Here is a 24,236-nt window from a genome sequence, read left to right on the forward strand (position 1 = left end):
GCAGCAATATCTTGTCTTAGTTTTAGCTGATTTATTTAGAAAGTACCTTGTTTGAGATGGCAATTCTTATGTTAGCCCACAAGCGTATTTTTACCTGGCATTCAGATGAACTTGGGTTTCTGGCATAGGATTCTATAGGTCATTTGGATAGCCTCCCATCTGGTCTTTTGATACCACTTGCACCAATCTCAGTATTTCCTGTAACCATTTTAGACCATAGCCTTCACACATCCTTTTGGTCCTGGCTGTTGACTGTGCCAAGAAAAATGTGTAACCAGGTAGTTAGACTTCGTTGCTCAGCAAACTCATTAATCTCTGGACCAGGTCAGGCACCAGTCTTCATATCTGATTTTTGGTAGTTACACAAAGTAAGCAGTATTGATTTTAGACAACTCCGTCATTTGGTAATTGCTTAGAGCCTTGAGAAATGTAGGCCAGATTAAGAAGGCAAAGGGCAAAGGTTCCAGTTCTTTAATATTATATCGTCTTCTCGTTTATTTTTCTCTTTGCTCTACCAAGGAGTGAAGTCAACTGAGTTCTTCTCAAAACTCAGATTAATGAATTCCAAATGTGACAAAAACCCTGTGAGGTTACAATGACTTCTCTGGTGTTTGTCTCTTTTAATCTCTCAAATATTTCTTCAGGAAAGGAAGAAGTGACAAGTCTAAACTGAAGAAGTTGACATCAGAGGGCCAGTGGAATGGAATCTTAGTTCAGTTCCCACAAAAGGAGGATTTCTTGGTACCAAGAGATAAAATAAATATGAATTGGGGGGCTGGGGCAGGACTTCAAAGGGGCAGAGAATAAATAAATATTAAATTACTAATGTCTTTACTAGGCAATTTATACATGTTATCTTCTTTAGTCCTTATAATTACTCTGCAAGTTAATCATCAGCATTCCTCTTTTACAGAAATGGAGCCTTACTAAAAAGTTAACTCTCTTCCCAAGCACTGTACATTTAGTAGGCTAGATTTCAGAGCCAGTATTATCTTAGTGTAAAACACTGACACATCCAGTATGTTGTTTCTTCCAAGAGAAAAACAGAGCATTAATTCCAAGGTAAAGTTGACTTGCTATATTTCCTAAATTATATTGGTAGATCCTTTTCTGTGATGATTTCCACCTAGAATGCCTGTTACCTTTTTTAGGTCAGAAGAGCAGTATTCATTAAGACTTTGCATGCTATTCAGAGAAAAATATGTTCATTGATATCATCTGACCCACCCAGGACCAACCCCCTACACATACACACACACGCACACACACACACACTCAGACACACACACACCACATCACACCACACCATAACTTTTCCTGAGCCTGGGTCAGGCCTTCTAATCAGCAATATTTCTTTAGTTTCTTGAATATACATGAGAATTTTAGGGTTTTTCTCTATCAGCTATGGAAAAAGATTTATGTGCCTACGTGTCAAGCAACATGGTAATACTTTCTTACCTGTAGTATCAATTATTGCTTTATATGAAGTAGGCCTTTCTATGTTGATTTAACAGATGAAGGAATAAACTCAGTTTCCGAAGATTCATGTAGGTTTACCTAGTTGATAAGTTACAGAGCTAGAATTTGAGCCTCTGTCTATTTTGATTCTAAAACTGTTCTTTTCCTTGTGTCATGGCCATTTGTCCCTCTACTCATGGTCCCTCTGTTTGGGGTGACATGCATGCTTTTGTTGTTAGCTGTGGCTTTTTACAGAGCACCATACAATGGAATGCACCATGGAAAACGATAATACCTTACAGTCACATGGAGCTGACTTTTAATTTTATTTACTATCGATTATCTTTGTTTGTTGTATTTGGCTATCTAATGACCTTTACAGATATTGTATTTTATATCTTGAACATTTGTTTCAAGATTTATTTTTATACTTAATTTCTTGTATATCTTTGAATACATGGAGCCTATTTATGATAGCAGTTTAATATTTTTGCTAATTCTATCATCTCATTTATTTTCTATTAATTTTTCTCCTGATTATAGTTTATATATTCTTATTTCCTATGTCTGGTAGTTTTTTTTAATTGAATGCCAGTTATTGTGATTGTATGTTTTTGTGTGACGGATTTTGTTGTATTCCTTTAAACAGGCTGGATTTTGTTTTAGTAGGCAGCTATGGTAATTGTGGATTAGTTTGATTAAAGTCTTGTTTTTATGTTCTTTTAAGACAGATCTGGAGTAGTCTTTACTTTCGGGCTAATTTAGCCCCACATTTAAGTTTTAGCCCTTTTAGGGTCTTTTGCCCTGTGGCTGGTGGGAACTTGAACAATTTTCAGTCTTGAATGTGCGCTTAAGTTGTTTGGCTTAAAGCTCCCCAGCAATTATTCTTTCTTTGGAGGTTGTACTTGCTGGGCCTCATGGGGCTTTACCCAGTGCATGTACACATTAGCATTTACCAAAGACTCAAGGGGACCCTTATAAAAAAAATTCTAGAACTCTTTCTCTGGGTAGCTCACTTCTTTTGGGTACTCTGTCTTGCAAAATTTCATATGCTTTGGCTTCCTCAGACTTTTATCTCTGTCTCCTGAACTGAGAGAGATTGCTCAGAAAGGGTCCTCCTCCCTGCAACAGTCTAAAAATTGCCCCCAGGCAAAAAGCCTCATTTGTTTCCCATCTCTCAGGGATCACAGTCCTGGATTGGCTATTCTTCAATGACTGAAAATAGTTGTTTCCTATATTTTGTTTAGTTTTTAAATTGTTTGTAGAGGGAGGGTAATTCTTGACCCTGTCAGTCCCTCATGACCAGAAGTAGAAATCCCAGCTGACCATGTTTGGAAATGTTAACTTTTCTAAATCATAGGTTTCTTTTATTTTCATTTTTAAAATGATCTTATTATCATAAGACCTGCCTCTCAAGAATATTATAAAGATTAGAAATAACATTATATTTATTCTCTCAATAATGCACACAACATTTGGATTTAATATGTCAGTAGCTCAGTTTCCTTATTTGTGCAATGGGGATAATAATAGTACTTCATAAGGTAGTTTTGTGGATTAAATAAATTATTAATAATATTTGTGATTCCTTTAGACAAATGCCTAGCACATAGTAAGAGTATTAAGTGTCAATAAAATAATTTTGGACAGCCAAGGGTGTGTTGTCTACTCCCAGAAATAAAACAATCTCATGGTTAATCAACAGTGAACACACCTAGAGTTAGAGAACATTCAAACTATCTCTTAACTTCTTTTAATGAGATGTTTTTCAGTCCACAGAGATCCATCTCAGATGGTTGTCCAGGGTTTCATATCTCTCATCTCTCCCGCTCCATTTTCCCTCTGTCTTAACCTCTCCTCCCTTTTCTGCTTATGTTTTTGGTTCACTCTTGGACACATGATGAAACATTCTCAGAATCATGATGGTCATACTTGCCTACATCTTTTTAAGAGTGTTCATGTACCTTTTAACATTTACCTTTAAAAAGCTTAGGTTTTTAAATTTTGTCACAATGGAGCATCTGTAGGATAAATTTTTCTCTTGATAACTAGGCCACTTCTTGTAACTTTGACGTGTTGTTATGCTAAGAGTCTCTGTTTCTTTACTATATTTTACCGGAGAATCCTGCTGAGGATTAAGAGGGAAAGAAAAGAATTAGATGATGAGGACCAAATGCATAAAGCTCTTCAAGAAGTGTCTTATACATAATATATACTCAGTAAGTAATGGCTGTTATTTCGATATCACCATTTGAGTGGACACACAAGTGACACTGTACATCTAACAGTGTGACTTGTGTATTAAATATTACATTGTGCGTAAAGTGTTAAGACTAAAGACTAATATTAAGACTTAAACATGAGCAGAGGGTTTGGGGAGGACTACGTTGCCCCTGAATTTGATAATCTATGTACAATTCACACTTATGTGTTGTAGATCATGGGGTCTAATACTTCTACAGCTCTCTTACCAATATCCTAGAATCCCTTGTTTCATTGTCATTCAGTTGACTCTCACCTGCCAAAGTCCCAACCTTGGATGGACTGTGAACCTTCTCTGCTTATTTAAATCAAGACAAATTGGTGCCTCTATTAATTTAGTTCACCAATCTATGTAAGCAGATACTCAATATTGCTCTCCTGTCTTTGTCAACTCTCCCTCACATTCTTTCTATCACAACCCTAAAATTTGCCCGCTCCCTTCAAGTTTAGAACACCTCTTTCTCCTCTATTGAATAAGTTCATTTATTCATTCAATATTTATGGGATATTTATTGGGTGTCTACTGTATTTTGGGCTGGAATGTAGTGTGCTACACTGTGTGGCTGCACTGTAAGCAAAATACAGAAACGGATAGGACCCTCTGAAGGGAGAGAGAGAAATTAGTCAAATGGTCACAAATCTTATAGACTATAATGATAGCTATGAATGGAGCTATAAGCCCATGTGTAAGAGCATGTCAGCTGGGTGAAGAGGAGTTGAATTGGGAGACAAGACAGGTTTCAAAGCAAAGAAAATAGAATGTGCCAGGGCACATGTTAATCTCATAGATGGTCCATCATGTGTTCTAGTCTTCCACTTCACCAAGAAAACAAATAGAAACCACCAGAATGAAACACTGAGCTTCCTCTTCTAAACCTGCACTCAAACCTGTGTTGATCCTATTCTTTTCTCCTTCATGTTACAGACCAAGCCCAACATGAGGCTCTGGTTCCATTTCTTCCCTACTCTACTGGTTTCTTCTAATCAACAGAGAGTATTTCTCACTTTAAAAAACAAAACAAGATAAAAAACAAAACTTTCCAAGACTGAACCTCTCACTCCTATTTTCAGTTAATTTTTCTCTTCGATGTAGTGATCAAATTTTTGTGGGCATATCCTATATCATTTTGTTGTTTATTTCCATTTCCTCTTATAAGAATTGAAATCTGGCTTCCACCCTAATACTCCATTGAAAATTCCGTTTGCCAAAGTCACTGATAATGTCCATGTAATTAACTTCAACATATGTTTTCAAGTACTTACTTTTCTTGCCCACTTAGTGGTGTGTGACACTGTTAGACAATCCTTTGTTCTTGAAAACTGGTTTTCCTTCTGATCTAGACACTCTTTTTTTTTGAGACGAAGTCTTGCTCTTGTCCCCCAGGCTGCAGTGCAATAGCGCAATCTCGGCTCACTGCAACCTTTGCCTCCTGAGTTCATGCGATTCTCTTGCCTCAGCCTCCTGAGTAGCTGGGATTACAGGCACCCACCACCATGCCTGGCTAATTTTTGTATTTTCAGTAGAGACAGGGTTTCACCATGTTGGCCAGGCTGGTCTCGAACTCCTGACCTCAGGTGATCCACCCGCCTCAGCCTCCTAAAGTGCTGGGATTACAGGTGTGAGCCACTGCACCTGGCCTAGACATTGTTTATTTCACTTTTTGGTCTCCTCTTCTACTCATTCCTTAAATATTGGTGTTTCTTGGGGATTGATCTTGAGCAATTTGTTTGTGTCATTCTGTATACAGAAGGTCAATAACTTTAGAAAAAAAGAGATGCTCGTAATTGATTTTACTCTGGTATACATCTGCATTATAGAATGCTATAACAGGGGTCACCAATCCCCAGGCCACAGTCCGGTACTGCTCCATTGCCTGTTAGGAACCAGGGCCACACAGCAGGAGGTGAGCAGCGGGTGAGTGCGCAAAGCTTCATCTGTATTTATAGCAACTCCCCACTGCTCACATTACCTCTTGAGCTCTGCCTCCTGTCAGATCAGTGGCAGCACTAGATTCTCTCATAGGAGTGTGAACCCTGTTGTGAACTAGGCATAGGAGGGATCTAGGTTGTGTGCTCCCTGTGAGAATCTAGTGCCTGATGATCTGTCACTGTCTCCCATCACCTCCAGATGGGAAATATAGTTTCCCTCCAAATGAGAAAGATAGTTGCAGGAAAGCAAGCTCAGCGCTCCCACTGGTTCTACATTATGGTGAGTTGTATAATTATTTTTAGTATACATTACAATATAATAGTAATAGAAATAAAGTGCACAATAAATGTGATGTGCTTGAATCATCCCGAAACCATTCCCCCACCCTGGTCCATGGAAAAAATTATCTTCCACAAAACAGGTTCCTGGTGCCAAAAAGGTTGGGGACTGCTGTGCTATATCATTTGCTTATACTCTACTATTTCTCCCCTTTTACCCTACCTAATCCAATCAAACTCCATTCCAGGGATCTTTATCTCTGTTTAACTGAACAGGGCCTGGAGCAATGCTAGGACCATAATAAGCAATCAATAAACATTTCTTGAATAAATTAATAACATGAGGACCAATACATGTCATCTAAGTGCTTCTAGAGTATGCACACACTTGGTTCTTCTTTCTTTGAATTAATTGACATTTGTTGAAAAAGCAGTTAATAGAAAATGGGCTTCATCTTATTTCCAGCTGTGACTGATTAATAGGGGCTACCCTCAGAGCATTTTGAAAGTACTTACCTAGAGCTTGATGGAACAGACTGCCGTTATCTATTAATAATATCATTTTAGCATAAATGATATTTTAATAATAACATAAATAATAACATTTATTAAGCATGGATCACATGCCATGCACTATACTAAACATATTAGGTGGATTATCTCAATTAGATTTCACAACAACTCCAAGAGACACCATTATTATACTTGTCTTAACATTGATGAAACTGAGACACAGAGAAGTTAATAGCTTGCTAAAAACCACACAGCAAGCAAGTAGTAGAGTTGGGGTTTAAACCTATTCTGTTGCACATTAAAGCCCATGTGCTGAGTATCATGTTATACAATTTTCATGAGAAGTGGTGGTCTTTTCCTTTCTACTGTGCTTTTGCCATTCTTGGCCTAAATTAGGAAGAGGGAAAGGGAGAACAGTATAGTTGATGATAGTGTACAAAAAGAAGGCTATTCTGCTCTGTTAGACCTCTGTCATCATGTCTCAAATGTGGATTATTTAGTTAAAAAATACAAACACACTTTTTATCCTTTGAAATAATCATGAAAGTTGAAAATACAGGAGAGAGAATCTTATTTTTGAAATAATTTAAGTTGCCAAGCTGATGCACCAATACTGTCAAATACTTTAATGTGTGTTTCCTACCAACAGAGATATTTTCCCTGCATAACCACAACAAAATTCAGAAATTAACATTGTTACGTTAGCACCATATGATATTCAGTGTTTGTATTTAGATTTGTAGTCCAGTTGTCCCAATAATCCAATAATATTTTTTTTTTTTTTTTTTTTTGAAATGGAGTCTTGTTCTGTCACCCAGGCTGGAGTGCAGTGGCATAATCTCAGTTTACGGCACTCTCCACCTCCCAGGTTCAAGCTATTCTCCTGCCTCAGCCTCCCAAGTAGCTGGGATTACAGGCACCCGCCACCATGCCTGGCTAATTTTTGTATTTTTGGTAGAGATGGGGTTACACCATGTTGGCCAGGCTGGTCTCAAGCTCCTGACCTCAGGTGATACACCCACCTCCGCCTCCCAAAGTGCCGGTATTACAGGCACCCGTCACCACACCCAGCTAATTTTTGTATTTTTGGTAGAGATGGGGTTACACCATGTTGGCCAGGCTGGTTTCAAACTCCTGACCTCAGGTGATACACCCGCCTCAGCCTCCAAAAGTGCTGGGATTACAGGTGTGAGCCACTGTGCTTGGACCCTATAATATTCCTAGTAGCAAATGGATCCCGTTCAGAATCATGCTATGCATTCAGTTGCTATATTCTTTAGTCTCTTATAGTCTGGAGCAGTTGCTGGGTCTTTGTTGATTTTCATGACCTTGAACGATTACAGGGCAATTGTTTTACAGAATCTTTCTCCTCACTCCACTCAAGTTATGACTCCCCACAGCAGCCCCGCTCCACGGATGCTCTAATCACTCTTAGGCTGTGACACCCATGCCAGGTTCTCTCTCCGCATAAACAGTCACCTTTGCCTGTCTGAGCTCCAGCAGTGTGGCTTCCTGTCCTTTCCAGCAAAATGCTTACATTGTTTTGTCCATCTATTGTCTTTAGGACTGAATTTTTCAAAAAGGGAAAGGGAAGCAGAGATTAGATATCAATTTAAGATCAATTCCAGCTCCAGAATTCTATGATAGATAAATTAATATGGTCAAATATTTGAAAGTTTATGCTCAGAAAATGGAGTAGAGCTGTGTCGATACCATTGGGAAAAATAACCATATCTGAAATAATAACTGAGGCCAGAGCAAAGGGAGGCGCTGAGTAGCTTGGGATAGGGCTAGATGTGGCACCCTGTGTGTGGCACGCTGGAGAGTCTGGCCAGAGCACAAGATCCCAGAGTGGTCAGAGAAGTTAGAATGTGTTTACAGACGCCCCCACCCCCCGACCCCCAGAAAGGGAGAGGAGGTAGTAGATGGCCAGAAAGCAAGGCATGTCCATTAGAGTGGTCAAGGCAAAAAAGGAAAATATAACAATACTAACCAGCAAGTATCTTAATATGGATTAGACAGACTAGTGAGCTAATGTGTTATGGGAACAATACACCTGGTCTGAGTAATGTATTGCTGATCATACATTATCAGACCACTAGATACCATTAATTTGTGATATCTTACCAACAGCGAAGTTTATCCCAGGCTCTAAGTAATTGATATTATGCTGCCATCCTTTGGTTGAATTTAAAATGCCTCGTTTACTAACTGGAACTGTTTTTGTGTGTTTTAAACAGAGGGTATCACAATTTTAATTACATTTTTTAGATTGACAGTAATGATAAATAATTTATGGAGACAAGTGAATAAATAAAACTTGATACTTACGTAATAAATTTAAAAGTCATTGAAAAGCCCATTCTAGCTAAAGATGAACTACCAGTCATTTGTTTAATTTATTTTAGAGACTTCATCATACTGACTGATACTTAAGATTTAGCCCTTTTTTCATCATCATGACACTTTCCATTGTTTTTCTCTAAGCAATGTAAGCATGCAGTGAATTTCCTTAATACCATCCTTAGATTCAGACAAGAGTGACCTATGCTCTACTCTATGTCTTGCCCTTTTGAGAAACCTGAATATCAGACATGATTCAATTTATACAACACATGTGTATGCACACACGGAAGTGCACATACACACACATGCATAGACACACACAACATTTTAAAAAAGCATCTAGTACCCACATCACTTAGGATCTGGTACTCAGTGCTCACATATGGCCCAATAACTCTAAATATACATTCTCATTAGTAATTCCATTTGGTACCCAGGGAGATATTTCTCCACATCTCTTGCTTTCAGTCCCCTACAAAAAAGTGACTGTACCTGATGCCATGAAGGAGACGTTGCCTTGGAATGTAGGGGATTTGAGCTGCAGAGGAAAGAGAAGACACATTAATTGCCTAGTAAACCCTTCCTCAAGGACAGCAGGAATGCAATAGATTCTTACAAAATGAAATACCATGTCTCAATAGTCCCCAGTGTCCATTCTCTTGCTTGTCTTTACGTAACAATTAGTGATTCAGCTGTTTGGTGGTCTCTTCACACGGACGCGCATGAAATTTGGTGCCATGACTCGGAACAGGGGACCTCCCTTGGGAGATCAATCCCCCATCCTTCTGCTCTTTGCTCTGTGAGAAAGATCCACCTACGACCTCAGGTCCTCAGACCGACCAGCCCAAGGAACATCTCACCAATTTCAAATCCGGTAAGCGGCCTCATCTTACTCTCTTCTCCAACCTCTCTCACTGTCCCTCAACCACTTTCTCCTTTCCACTCTTCAATCTCTCCCTTCTCTTAATTTCAATTCCTTTCATTTTCTGGGAGAGACAAAGGAGACACGTTTTATTCGTAGACCCAAAACTCCGGCGCCGGTCACGGATTGGGAAGGCAGCCTTCCCTTGGTGTTTAATCATTGCAGGGACGCCTCTCTGATCATTCAGCCATGTTTCAAGGGTGTCAGACCACGCAGGGACGCCTGCCTTGGTCCTTCACCCTTAGCGGCAAGTCCCGCTTTTCTGGGGAAGGGGCAAGTACCTCAACCCCTTCTCTCCTTGTCTCTACCCCTTCTCTGCTTTTCTGGGAGAGGGGCAAATACCCCTCAACCTCTTCTCTCCTTGTCTCTACCCCTTCTCTGCTTTCCTGGGGCAGGGGCAAGTACCCCTCAACCCCTTCTCCTTCACCCTTAGCGGCAAGTCCCGCTTTCCTGGGGCAGGGGCAAGTACCCCTCAACCCCTTCTCCTTCACCCTTAGCGGCGAGTCCCGCTTTCCTAGGGGGCAAGAACCCCCAACCGCTTATTTCCATGCCCCAACCTCTTTGTGCCCCAACCTCTTATCTCTGCACCCCAATCGCTTATTTCCATGCCCCAACCTCTTATCTCTGCACCCCAATCCCTTATTTCCGTGCCCCAACCCTTTCTCTGCTTTTCTGGAGGGCAAGAAACCCCCACCCCTTCTCCGTGTCTCTACTCTTTTCTCTGGGCTTGCCTCCTTCACTATGGGCAAGCTTCCACCTTCCATTCCTCCTTCTTCTCCCTTAGCCTGTATTCTTAAGAACTTAAAACCTCTTCAATTCTCACCTGACCTAAAACCTAAATGCCTTATTTTCTTCTGCAATGCCGCTTGACCCCAATACAAACTCGACAGTAGTTCCAAATAGCCAGAAAATGGCACTTTGAATTTTTCCATCCTGCAATATCTAAATAATTCTTGTTGTAAAATAGGCAAACGGTCTGAGGTGCCTGACGTCCAGGCATTCTCTTACACATCAGTCCCTTCCTAGTCTCTGTGCCCAGTGCAACTCGTCCCAAATCTTCCTTCTTTCTCTCCCGCCTGTCCCCTCAGTCCCAACCCCAAGCGTCGCTGAGTCTTTCTAATCTTCCTTTTCTACAGACCCATCTGACCTCTCCCTTCCTCCCCAGGCTGCTCCTCGCCAGGCCGAGCTAGATCCCAATTCTTCCTCAGCCTCCGCTCCTCCACCCTATAATCTTTTTATCGCCTCCCCTCCTCACACCTGGTCGGGCTTACAGTTTCATTCCGTGACTAGCCCTCCCCCACCTGCCCAGCAATTTACTCTTAAAAAGGTGGCTGGAGCCAAAGGCATAATCAAGGTTAATGCTCCCTTTTCTTTATCCCAAATCAGATAGCGTTTAGGCTCTTTTTCATCAAATATAAAAACCCAGCCCAGTTCATGGCTCGTTCAGCAGCAACCCTGAGATACTTTACAGCCCTAGACCCTAAAAGGTCAAAAGGCCATCTTATTCTCAATATACATTGTATTACCCAATCTGCTCCCAACATTAAATAAAACTCCAAAAATTAAATTCCGGCCGTCAAACCCCACAACAGGATTTAATTAACCTTGCCTTCAAGGTGTACAATAATAGAAAAAAGTTGCAATTCCTTGCCTCCACTGTGAGACAAACCCCAGCCACATCTCCAGCACACAAGAACTTCCAAACGCCTGAACCGCAGCGGCCAGGCATTCCTCCAGAACCTCCTCCCCCAGGAGTTTGCTGCAAGTGCCAGAAATGTGGCCACCAGGCCAAGGAATGCCCGCAGCCCAGGATTCCTCCTAAGCCGTGTCCCATCTGTGCGGGACCCCACTGGAAATCGGACTGTCCAACTCACCTGGCAGCCACTCCCAGAGTCCCTGGAACTCTGGCCCAAGGCTCTCTGACTGCTTCCCAGATCTTCTCGGCTTAGCGGCTGAAGACTGACGCTGCCTGATCGCCTCGGAAGCCCCCTAGACCATCACGGACGCCAAGCTTCGGGTAACTCTCACAGTGGAAGGTAAGTCTGTCCCCTTCTTAATCAATACGGAGGCTACCCACTCCACATTACCTTCTTTTCAAGGGCCTGTTTTCCTTGCCTCCATAACTGTTGTGGGTATTGACGGCCAGGCTTCTAAACCTCTTAAAACTCCCCAACTCTGGTGCCAACTTAGACAATACTCTTTTAAGCACTCCTTTTTATTTATCCCCACCTGCCCAGTTCCCTTATTAGGCTGAGACATTTTAACCAAATTATCTGCTTCCCTGACTATTCCTGGACCATAGCCGCATCTCATTGATGCCCTTCTTCCCAGTCCAAAGCCTCCTTTGCATCCTCCTCTTGTATTCCCCCATCTTAACCCACAAGTAAAAGATACCTCTACTCCCTCTTTGGCGACCGATCATGCACCCCTTACCATCTCATTAAAACCTAATCACCTTTACCTGGCTCAATGCCAATATCCCATCCCACAGCATGCTTTGAAAGGATTAAAGCCTGTTAACACTTGCCTTCACTTAGACTGACCCTGACACCCATTAGGCTCAGCAAATTACCTGGGCTGTACTGCTGCAAGGCTTCACAGACAGCCCCCATTACTTCAGTCAAGCCCAAATTACATCCTCATCTGTTAGTCATACTCCTATTCACCGTTCTCAACTACTCATACATGCCCTGCTCTTGTTTACACTGCTGGTTTACACTGTTTCTCCAAGCCATCACAGCTGATATCTCCTGGTGCTATCCCCAAACTGCCACTCTAAACTCTTGAAGTAAATAAATAATCTTTGCTGGCAGGACTATGCTGAATCTCCTTAGGCACTCTCTAATTAGATGTCCTAGGTCCTCCCAATTCTTAGTCCTTTTATACCTGTTTTTCTCCTTCTCTTATTCCATTTAGTTTCTCACTTCATCCAAAACCGTATCCAGGCCAACCAATCATTCTATATGACAGATGTTTCTTCTAACATCCCCACAATATCACCCCTTACCACAAGACCTCCCTTCAGCTTAATCTCTCCCACTCTAGGTTCCCACGCCGCCCCAATCCCGCTTGAAGCAGCCCTGAGAAACATCGCCCATTCTCTGTCCATATCACCCCCCAGAAATTTTTGCCACCCCAACACTTCACTATTTTGTTTTATTTTTCTTATTAATATAAGAAGGCAGGAATGTCAGGCCTCTGAGCCCAAGCCAAGCCATTGCATCCCCTGTGACTTGCACGTATACGCCCAGATGGCCTGAAGTAACTGAAGAATCACAAAAGAAGTGAATATGCCCTGCCCCACCTTAACTGATGACATTCCACCACAAAAGAAGTGTAAATGGCCGGTCCTTGCCTTAAGTGATGACATTACCTTGTGAAAGTCCTTTTCCTGGCTCATCCTGGCTCAAAAAGCACCCCCACTGAGCACCTTGCGACCCCCCACTCCTGTCCACCAGAGAACAAACCCCCTTCGAGTGTAATTTTCCTTTACCTACCCAAATCCTATAAAACGGCCCCACCCTTATCTCCCTTCCCTGACTCTTTTCGGACTCAGCCCGCCTGCACCCAGGTGAAATAAAGAGCCATGTTGCTCAAAAAAAAAAAAAAAAAAACAATTAGTGATTCAGGAGGGACTCATAAATTATGATGGGCATTGGCAATAGTTGTACATGGAGGCTGGAAAATATTTCTCAATATTAATCAATTTATTTTACTCTTAAATCTTAATTTATGTTGGTCTAGACATATGCTGGAAGTGTGATACATTTTTTTTTACATTGTTATCCATATGAACCTTGTAAGATAGAATTGCATGTAATTTTACTTTTATAAACATTTTTAATGTTTAATATGTTTTTAATTAAAAGGTTAAGTATATGCTTTATTTAAATACTGTCAGTTTAAATTTGATATTAATTATACCACACATGTTGTCTTTTAATTTTGATAGATAACATTGTATAAAATATTTCATGTTTTTTGAAAATATAAAATATGTAATATTTTTAACATTTACTTTAGATTACATTTTTTGTGAAAATATTTTCAAAATTTCTAGACTTTGAATACAATTATATTTTGTTTTTAATCTTTTAGATCAGGGTTCAGCAAACCTTTCTGTAAAAGACCAGAGAGTAAATATTTCAGGTTTTGTAGACCATATAGTTCCTATCACAACTATTCAGCCTTGCTATTGTAGCATGAAAGTGCCATAACAAATGAGCATCATTGTGTTCTAATAAAACTTTATTTACAAAAGTAGGTGGTAGGCCGGATGCAGTGGCTCACGCCTGTAATTCCAGCACTTTGGGAGGCCAAGGCGGGCAGATCACGAGGTCAGGAGATCGAGACCATCCTGGCTAAAACAGTGAAACCCCATCTCTACTAAAAATATAAAAAAATTAGCTGGGTGTGGTGGTGGGCGCCTGTAGTCCCAGCTACTTGGGAGGCTGAGGCAGGAGAATGGCGTGAACCTGGGAGGCGGAGCTTGCGGTTAGCCGAGATCAAGCCACTGCACTCCAGCCTGGGCGACAAAGCAAAACTCCATCTCAAAAAAAAAAAAAAAAAAAAAAAGAAGAAGCAGGTGGTAGGACACATTTGGTCCATAGGCTATAGTTTGCCAACTCCCACTTTAGATTATTTATAATGAGAGAACCTCCACTTCTAGTCATGAGGGACAACTAGATTTATCATCTCACTTTGAACAACTAGAATACTGAGTAAAATATATGAAAAATGGTTTTTAGACATTGGATAACACACAGCATAAGATAATGATCCTTGAGAGAAAGGAAAGAAATACAGTAAGCCCTACAATTGCTCCAGCTTAATGCTGGATAGAAAATTGGCAGGCTGCAGCACAAAGAGGAGGAAACTCCAACAGACCAGTGTTCTCAATGAGTTGATATGTCATAGTTTGGAGTTCAGGGAGGCAGCAAAATATTGGAGAAGATATTGCTGCACAGAGGGAAATTGGGGAAGAATGAATGAGAGCTACGAAGATCTGTAAAAATGTCTTCAGGAGTCTTTAGCTAATGTGTGGTTTGTGTATGTATGTAAAAGAGTTACCCGATTAGGAAAAGAACACCCAGAAAGGAGCAGGCAGTACAGGCTGTCCCCAGTGCTAACACAGGGCTGGGGATATTTCATGTTTCCAGCAGCCAGAGGGCAAAAATCTCCAAATTCAGAGAGCATTAAGTAGAGTCCTCAAAAGACTATATTCTTGGTTGCAAAGGCATTGCCCTAAATTATAAAGTCTGCTTCACTCATGCTAACAAAGCCAATGTCAGAGGAATCCAATTCCAAGTAACTCAACTATACCCTAAAACAAAGTTCAACTGTACGTAAAGGACTTAACAAATCCAACTCCCATTAAAGTAAAATTTACAATGCTCAGAATCCACTCAAAAGTTACCAAACATGCAAAAGACATAGGAAAATAGGACCCATAAAGAGTAGAAATATAATTGACAAGACCAGACTCAGAAATGACACAAATGATAGAATTATCAGAAAAGGAGATAAAACACCTACTATAAATGTACTCCATATGCTCAAGAATGTAGAGGAAAAGATGAATGTGATGAGGAAAGAAATGTAGATATGAAAAAGAAACAAATTCAACTTCTATAAATGAAAGTATAATATCTGAAGTGATAAATATACTGGATGGGATTAACTGTAGATAAGATACTACCAAAGGAAATACCAATAAGCTTGAAGGCAGACTTAGAAACTGTTAGAAATAAGACAGAGGAAAAGACTAAAAAGTAAATGAGCAAAGCTTCAGGGAACTGTGTGATAATATTAAACAGTCAAACACATCTAGAGATGTAGTCCCAGAAGAGATTAGGAAGGAGGGAATGGTAATAGAAAAATGTTAAAAGAAATAAAGTCTGAAACTTTTTCAAATTTGATGAAAATGATAAAATCATGGATTCACAAAGCTCAAAAAAAACCTTGTAAAAAAGACAAGAAGAAAATCACACCAAAGCACATTATTATCAAATTTCTAGAAAATAGTGATAGTAAATCTTAAAAGCTGCCAGAGAAAAAGAAGAAACATTATGCACAGAGGAATAAAATTAAGAATGACCACAGTCTTCTCTTCAGAAATTATGCAAGCCAGAATAGAGTAGAGCAACATCTTTACAATTCTTAAAGAAAAACTATATCAACTTAGAATTCTATACCCAGCAAAAATATATTTCAAAAAGAAGACACAATACTTTTTCAGACAGACAAAAGCCAAGAGAGTTTATTTCCAGGGGACGTGTAATATAAGAAATATTAGTGAAAGTAGTGTAAAGAATGAGAGAGAGGAAATATAAGGATACTGTTATAATATCCCTACACTGTACTTTAAGTGGATTGTAATATTATTTGAAGGTAAACTGTAATATGTTAAATAAAGATGTATATTTTTAATCCTAGAGAAACTGCTATGAAAACAAAAAGTAAAACAAAGTGGTATTACTAACAAGCCAATAATGGAGATAAAATGGGCAATAGAAAACAACAACAAAAATTCAATCCAAAAGAAGGAAGGAAAAGCTTAAAAGTGAGAAAAAGAACATATGGGCAGTTAGAAAACAAATAATAAAGTGGTAGATATAAACTGAGCCATACTGAAAATTACGTTAAATTTAATGACCTAAACACTCTAATAAAGCAAAGATTGTCAGACAGAATAAAATACAAGGTCCAACTATACGCTCTGTACAAGAAACTCACTTTAATATAATAACATGAATAAGTTAAATTAAAAGATGCAATAAAAGACATATTATGCTAACACTAATTAAAAAAACAGAAATGATTATCAGAGAAAGTTGATTTAGGAGTAAGGAATAATGCAAAGGATACAGGGGAACATTTTAAAATAAAGGGGTCAATTCATCAAGACGACATAATAATCCTAAATATGATGCACCTAATACTAAAGTTCTAAAATATATAAGGCAAAAACTGATAGAACTGAAATGGGAGATAGGCAAATCTAAAATTATACTAGGGATTTCAGCTCTTCTGTCTTGATAGTTGATAGAACAAATAGACCATCAGAAAGGATACAGAAAATTTCAAACACTTTCAATCAGCTTAACCTATTTGACATTTATAAAACAGTCCAACCAACAAAAGTAGAACATTATTATTTCAAGTTCACAAGGAACTGCCACCAAGATAAACCATATTCTAAGCCATAAAATAAGTCTCAATAAATTTAAAATACATTCTTTAACCACAACAGATTCAAATATGAAATCAGTAACAGAAAGGCATCTGGAAAATCCCTGATCATTTGGAAATTAAACAACATTTAGATCATTTTTGTCAATTGAATGAAAATGATGAGAAAGCCTTATAGATCAGAGCTCGTTGTTATTAGACGGAGTCACTTCTGATATTCTTAATTTATTTTTATATTGTTTTCCCGAAGCTCAGCATTAAATATTTAAAGATTTTTTGAGACTAGTCAAAATTCTACTTTCCAGATAGATTGAGCATAATGTTATGAAACAAGTGTTATTCCTTTCGTATATTATATATTATCATATGTCTTTTCTCTCTCTTTCTCTTTCTCTCTCTCTCTCTCTCTCTCTCAGATAGGGAGGGAAAAGACCCTCTGTGGAGCATGCTGACTGAGTTTATTTCAACTTATTAATACTAGACTAAGTGACCAAACATACAGCTGAGCTGGTATATAATGAGACCATACATGTTTACAGAGTGCCTGTTTTTGACATTTAGGGATTCACCCAGCTGCCTGCAGAGAAATGATTAAAGATAAGACTCAACATCTTGTATTACTTTGTGTAGAACATATTAATTTATTCCAAGTCAACACATATTTATTAAGCAACTACTATAGTTGTTTAGACAGCAAAGAAATCAGTAATCAGTGTTTATTTCACACTCTGAAGAGACTTTTAATCATGTAAGTACATAGTCAAGTATAAGACAGAACAAGAAAGGTGTCTTAAATAAGGTAGGTACAAAGTGTTGTGGGGATCCAGAAGATTATGGCTCCTTGGGGGAGATCTGGGCCTTAAAGGACAAGTAGTCTTTAGTCCTTGCACAGAAAGGTTCTTGAGGTAAAGGAGGCAACAGTTGATGTTTCAGAGAAAGCATCATCAATAAACACACACACACACAAGTGCCAGCTGTATTAAGGGAATACTAAATCACTTACTTTATCTGGAGTTCAGATTCCTTCACACTATATTTAGAGCAACAGTGGGATAAGATTGGAAAGGTATACTGGGGGCTTATTCAAGAGGAACTTAGAATATGGAACTGGGTATTTGTAATTCAAAGGACATTATTAATGTAGAGATGTTCACATTAGTTTACCAGAGCTATCACTATTCTAGGGAATATACGCTAACCAAATGCCCCCAATCTCTCTTCACATATAATTTTGTCATCTACAATGGATATATATCATTTAATTATATGGCTGTACCAACATATATGTAATCATTCACCTGTCGTTGAACCTATAGGTTGTTTCTAATATTCTGCTTTGCAATAATATTATAACACTCTCCTTTTGCTAATTTTTTTTGCATTGCTTCTATAGGCTAGAATCTTAGATATTAAACTGATAGGATAAGATATAAAATAATTTAAGATTGCTGATATATGTTTTAAAATTAATTTGCTCAAGCATTTGTGACAATTTACAGTTCTAATTGAGGTTTTAAATTTAGTATTTTGTAGGTATTTTAAGTTTTGCCCCTGAATTCTTTATAGGTGCTGATAAGCCTTTGTTAAGTTTTACTCCATGAAAGACTATTACTGAAAAAAACTTAATCTCAATAAAAGAACTTTAATAAGCTTGACTAAATATTTAGAAAGCACATTGTGTTCAGTGAAACTTTGTATATAATGAATAGAATAATAAAAGATTATATTGGATGACTAGTCTGTAATTGCCTCAAGGAAAGCATACAATGAATAAGTTATTTTGGTACTTCCTCAAAATAGCCAACACAATAGGGAAATGGAGAAAATGTACTCTGAACACCATGAAAAGGGAACCTGAAAATCTGATGTGTAAACTTGGAGAAATGACATTAGAAAACGAAAGCAACAAAAGAGAACACTCTCCAAAATAATCTGAGATGCATGAAAGGCAAACATTCGCTAGAGCTGGAATTTCCCTAAGTCTATGCAGGGATAAGTAGCATATTTGACCTTCACCATGATTATCAAGCACTTCTTTGGAATTGTGTTGGTGCTGCTGGCCTCTACCACTATCTTCTCTCTAGATTTGAAACTGATTATCTTCCAGCAAAGACAAGTGAATCAAGAAAGTTTAAAACTCTTGAATAAGTTGCAAACCTTGTCAATTCAGCAGTGTCTACCACACAGGAAAAACTTTCTGCTTCCTCAGAAGTCTTTGAGTCCTCAGCAGTACCAAAAAGGACACACTCTGGCCATTCTCCATGAGATGCTTCAGCAGATCTTCAGCCTCTTCAGGGCAAATATTTCTCTGGATGGTTGGGAGGAAAACCACATGGAGAAATTCCTCATTCAACTTCATCAACAGCTAGAATACCTAGAAGCACTCATGGGACTGGAAGCAGAGAAGCTAAGTGGTACTTTGGGTAGTGATAACCTTAGATTACAAGTTAAAATGTACTTCCGAAGGATCCATGATTACCTGGAAAACCAGGACGACAGCACCTGTGCCTGGGCCATTGTCCAAGTAGAAATCAGCCGATGTCTGTTCTTTGTGTTCAGTCTCACAGAAAAACTGAGCAAACAAGGAAGACCCTTGAACGACATGAAGCAAGAGCTTACTACAGAGTTTAGAAGCCCAAGGTAGGTGGAGGGACTAGAGGACTTCTCCAGACATGATTATTTCTGTTCTTCATAGAGTGGAATTTATAGTACAATCACATTGTTTTGATTTTGTGTATATATATATTTATCTGTGTTTTAAGATTGTGCATATTGACCACAATTGTTTTTATTTTGTAATGTGGCTTTATGTAGTCTATCCATTTTAAATTGTTTGTATGTCAAAATAAATTCATTAATATGGTTGATTCTTCAAATGGGTGTATTTTCATACAGGCTGGCTGGGTAGATACAATAAAATATGCCACTAATGTAAAAATACTTTCCTTAACATAGAACTCCATTGCAATGATTTGCTTATTTGCCAGAAATTGCTAGAGACAATGAGAAGTACTGGGAATAATTTGCATTTTAAGATTTGAAAATATTATTACACAGTGAATATTTACATTACAGGAGACACAATAGAAATATGGTGAAAGGACATGAACAGTTTGCAGAGAAAAAAAACTACATTAAAAGAGGTTCAGTCTCACTCATGATAATAGAAATACAAATTAAATAGCATGCATGCCATTTATAGTACAACCACTATGGAGGCAATTAGGTGATATCTATGAAAATTACAGATGCATGTAGCCTTTCATCTATAAATTCTAGGCCTGGAAATGTGTCCTATAAAAATACTTGCCCACAGCTGGGCGTGGTGGCTCAGGCCTGTAATCCTAGCACTTTGGGAGGCTGAGGAGGGTGGATCACAAGGTCAGGAGTTCGAGACCAGCCTGGCCAATATGGTGAAACCCTGTCTCTACTAAAAATACAAAAATTAGCCGGGCATGGTGGCGGGCACCTGTAGTCCCAGCTACTTGGAAGGCTGAGGCAAGAGAATCACCTGAACCTGGGAGGTGGAGGTTGCAGTGAGCCGAGATCATGCCACTGCACTCCAGCCTGGGCAACAGAGTGAGACTCTATCTCAAAACAAAACAAAACAAAACAACAACAACAACAACAAAAACTTGCCCACGTGTGAAATAACTTACAAACAATATTATTCTCTGCAGCACTATTAGTAATACCAAAAGACAAGAAACCATCTCGATTTTCCTAATTAGAGACAGTTGAGGCATATTCATATAAAGGAACACTATTCAGCTGGAGAAACAAATGAGACGGTATTTCTTTTTAAAAAGTTGAAAATAGGCAAGATACAGAGCAGTGTACATAAAATGCTACATTTGGGGTGAAAATGTTAAATAAAACTTATGTTTGTCCTTACTGTGTATAAATAAAGAATAAGAAATAAATTACAATGATTACCTGTATTTAGGAGAAGAAGGAAGAGTGAAGAAGGAGATTAGGGTGGGAGAGATTTTATAGCTCCTTTAAAAATTTTTATATTAAATTGTGTGAATATTACAAATTAAGATAATAATTTAAAATGTATCTAACGAGTCACAGTTATCAGAAATATGCATGAGGGAGTCTGGCTGGTGAAGGTCAAAAGGAACAGGAGACTGAGTTAGCCTGCCCCTGGTTGGGATGTCTGCTTGGAGGAGGGCTGGAGAGAAGCACACCCGTGCCAAGGGAGAGCGTTCCTGCTCCTGGGAGATGCCAGTGATGGAGGGATTCCAGCTCTTCTAGCCAGGAACTCCCAGAAGTCACCACGGAACAATGTGGGGGCAGAGAAACTAAAGTTGAGGCTTGGTGGCTATCCCACTTTCGTCCACTGTAAGCAGCAGAGCCACAGCCCAAAACTCTGATGCTAGTTCTACTACCATGTGTCATGTTCTACGTCAGATGCATTGCGTAATTGGAGGTAAAAGTCAGTAGTAAATGTAAAAACTTAGGAACGAAGCATACTCCAGTTCAGTTTAATTAATGCAAATGAGTAATGGCTGCTACTTTAGACTTGGTTTAAAAGGGAAGAGTAGGAACCGAATAGGATCCTGAAAGTGAGACAGTCACCTGCAATAGTGAAGAAGGGTAAGGAAGCAGAGGCTGTCAATCAGAAGCAAGTCTTTGCTGACTTCACATTGCAGCCAGGGGTTGATCTGTTTACCTTCAAATTCACACAAAGGTAGTGAAGTGGAGGAAGGAGAAATACCACAAGGAACTGCAAATATAAGTTACTTTTCTTCTCATGGTCTAGAAAATTTTTTGTTGTTCTTTAAACCAGGAAGTTTTTAGAACCAAATCCTTCATTTAACACATTATCCAATTTTCAAATTGACCTTACAAAGTGCCTTCTGTAATTATTTTTTTCTCAAGTGAGAACAAGACTGTAAAGGTGAAATAACATGCTCAAAGTAATGTAGCAAGCCACAGAGCTTGCAGATACCAGAGCAAAGATCTTATCCCAAGTCAGCCTGACTCAAAAGTCTGCACTGTGTTGTTGACAACTCAAACCTGAATAGCATTGTGAAATATCACTGCAAAATAATAATAATAATAATAATTTTCTCCTAGCTTTCTTTATTCAAGTTTACAATGGTCTCTGAAGTCTTGAATTAAAGAAAAGATATTTTCCTTTCTCTTGACATTGCTTCCTTAAGAACTGAGAACAGAATGGAGGAACTGTCAAATGGAAACGTTTAGAAAATAATGCTCATATTTAGAAGTTTAAACTAATACTTTATATACTAATGTTTTCCCAAACATTTAGGTTTATTAAGTTGATATCCTGTTGTATAACCACCTCAATGCCTAGCACAAAATAAAAAATTGTTACTTTTAAATATGTGTGCCCTTTTAAAACTCCAAAACCAGAGTTCTAAACTTGGGAATATTGGGAAGGAGAGACGTATTAAAAGATTGGACTCCTGGCTTAGTAGCACATGGAAAGGCTTGGAGTATGGGTAGGTTCATTTGTATTTGCAGGCTGAGTTATATTTTTGTTACATCTATATGTATTGAGCTAAACAAATCATTAAATCCAAAAGCAGGTTACAAAATAATAATAATAACAGCATCATCATATTTTCTACAAATAAAACATTCATGAAAAGTATATGAAAAGAAATGCATGAAAATGTTCATAGTACTACTGTCTTTGGGATAGAATTTACATGTACTTAAACTTTTTGGATTAAATATTTCTCCCATGAATAAGGATTCCTTTTAGAACCAGGAAAAAAAATAAAATTATTATATTTTTGAAATTAAAAAAAAGAACAGGCTGGGTGCAGTAGCCCATGCCTGTAATCCCAGCACTTCGGGAGGCCAAGGCAGGCAGATTGCTTGAGCCCAGGAGTGTGAGGTCAGCCTAAGCAACATGGTGAGATCCCATCTCTACTTTAAAAATTAAAAACAACTCTTGTAAAGGGCACCTGCTGTAAGTTAAGTCCCACCTCTAACATGAATCAGAATCACCTGGAGGATTTGTTAAAACCCTGATTGCATGGTCCCATCCCACTGTTTCTGATTCAATAGGTCTGTGGTATGGCCTGAGTAATTCCATTTCTAACAGTTCTCACATGATGCTGTTGCTGCTGGTCTTGTGACTACACGTAGTAAGCCATACCCCTACTTCTTGATAGCCTTGGTAAGTTTTTAAGAGATGAAGGCATAGTTTTTTTAAGGCTACTGATCTCATATTTCTTATGACATCTGGAGAAAAGTGAGCACCCTAGATAGGAGTTAGTTGATGAAGATATATTTTTTTTCTATCACTGCCTTTTCACAGCAGCAAATCAGGCATTTTCCTTATTAAAGAAGCTGTATGTAGCAACTGTCATATCCTAGGTGCACCCCATGACAATATCTGCCTTTTAAGGAAAATGGACTAAAGCAAGTTTTGTTTTGTTTTGTTTTCTCTAAGGTTTCTGGTCCTCATACCGTGTGGTTGAGTGAAATCAAAACTTCCACGATAGCAATGCTGATTGGACAAAGAATGTGTTGTGGACACAAAACCAAACTCTGGAGGACAGAGGATTCATTCCAAGGTGAAAAATGGCAAACTTATCCAGTGATCTCCTCTATAGCGAAGTATAAATGTTTGGTAAATAGAGTTGGGGGCCATTTGTGGAATTGCCTTTGGCTAAAGTCATTTAGCCCAAGTTTTCTACTCCTCCCTAGGGTCTGCTTGTATTCAATGACTGGTCTACGTGGGGGTGTGAAGTCCCCTTACTCCACCTGTGAAGAGTCATCCCAGTTTCAGACCCCCCTCCCCAGCCTCCTGTTATTGGCTAAGGCCATTTTGTGACTACACTGCAGGTTAGCTTTCCCCTTTGCCTAATCGTCCTGCCTTTTCTTCTCACAAATGTGATTCCATAGCTCTCTCCAATAAACTTGCATGAGAATCCTCATCTCAGAATTTGTTGTCTGAGCTTCAATTTAGGGCCACAGAAAACCTAAGCTCATAAGCTGTTTCTTTTGCTAGCTACATATTCTTTCCCTTATATGTGTTAATAACATTTCTGTTATTCATGATTCACTTAAAATTTTTCCCTTCACGGAGAGCCTTTATAGTCTGATTTGTCTGAACCTATTTGCTCCTTGCCCATAGCACAAATCTTACCATGTCACTGACCTCATTGTACTGTAATGGGTTACTTCTCTTTCTTCCAACTAGAGTATTACCTACTTTGTAGTAAGGACATGGCTTCTTAACTCTTTAGCACATTATTCAACATTTAACAAGGACACTCTAAATATTGAATGAATGCAGACTTTTTAACATATAGCATTAAAGGAAAGAAGGGAGATACCAGTACCATAT

The 24,236-nt window shown here is 38.8% G+C and overlaps 1 protein-coding gene and 1 long non-coding RNA gene across 4 annotated transcripts in view; both read left to right on the forward strand.

Annotated features, from left to right (window-relative positions):
• Nucleotides 1–24,236, forward strand: part of MIR31HG (MIR31 host gene) — a 105,754-nt gene that overhangs the window by 59,420 nt on the left and 22,098 nt on the right. Inside the window, 2 exon segments of the long non-coding RNA NR_132736.1 lie at nt 23,337–23,460; nt 23,594–23,731. This is a non-coding gene — a long non-coding RNA (MIR31 host gene).
• Nucleotides 13,744–24,236, forward strand: part of IFNE (interferon epsilon) — a 31,113-nt gene continuing 20,620 nt past the window's right edge. For 2 of the 3 annotated variants that reach the window (XM_054657982.2, XM_054657981.2), the window contains exons 1-2: nt 13,744–23,460; nt 23,594–23,731. In XM_054657982.2, the coding sequence (XP_054513957.1) occupies nt 18,918–19,544 (627 nt within the window). In that variant the 5' untranslated portion in view covers nt 13,744–18,917 and the 3' untranslated portion in view covers nt 19,545–23,460; nt 23,594–23,731. The remainder of the gene's footprint in view (nt 23,461–23,593; nt 23,732–24,236) is intronic. The other variant, XM_054657983.2, reaches the window with a different exon arrangement.

The sequence above is a fragment of the Pan troglodytes genome, chromosome 11 (genome assembly GCF_028858775.2).
Source record: "Pan troglodytes isolate AG18354 chromosome 11, NHGRI_mPanTro3-v2.0_pri, whole genome shotgun sequence".
In the NCBI taxonomy this organism is placed as follows: Eukaryota; Metazoa; Chordata; class Mammalia; order Primates; family Hominidae; genus Pan; species Pan troglodytes.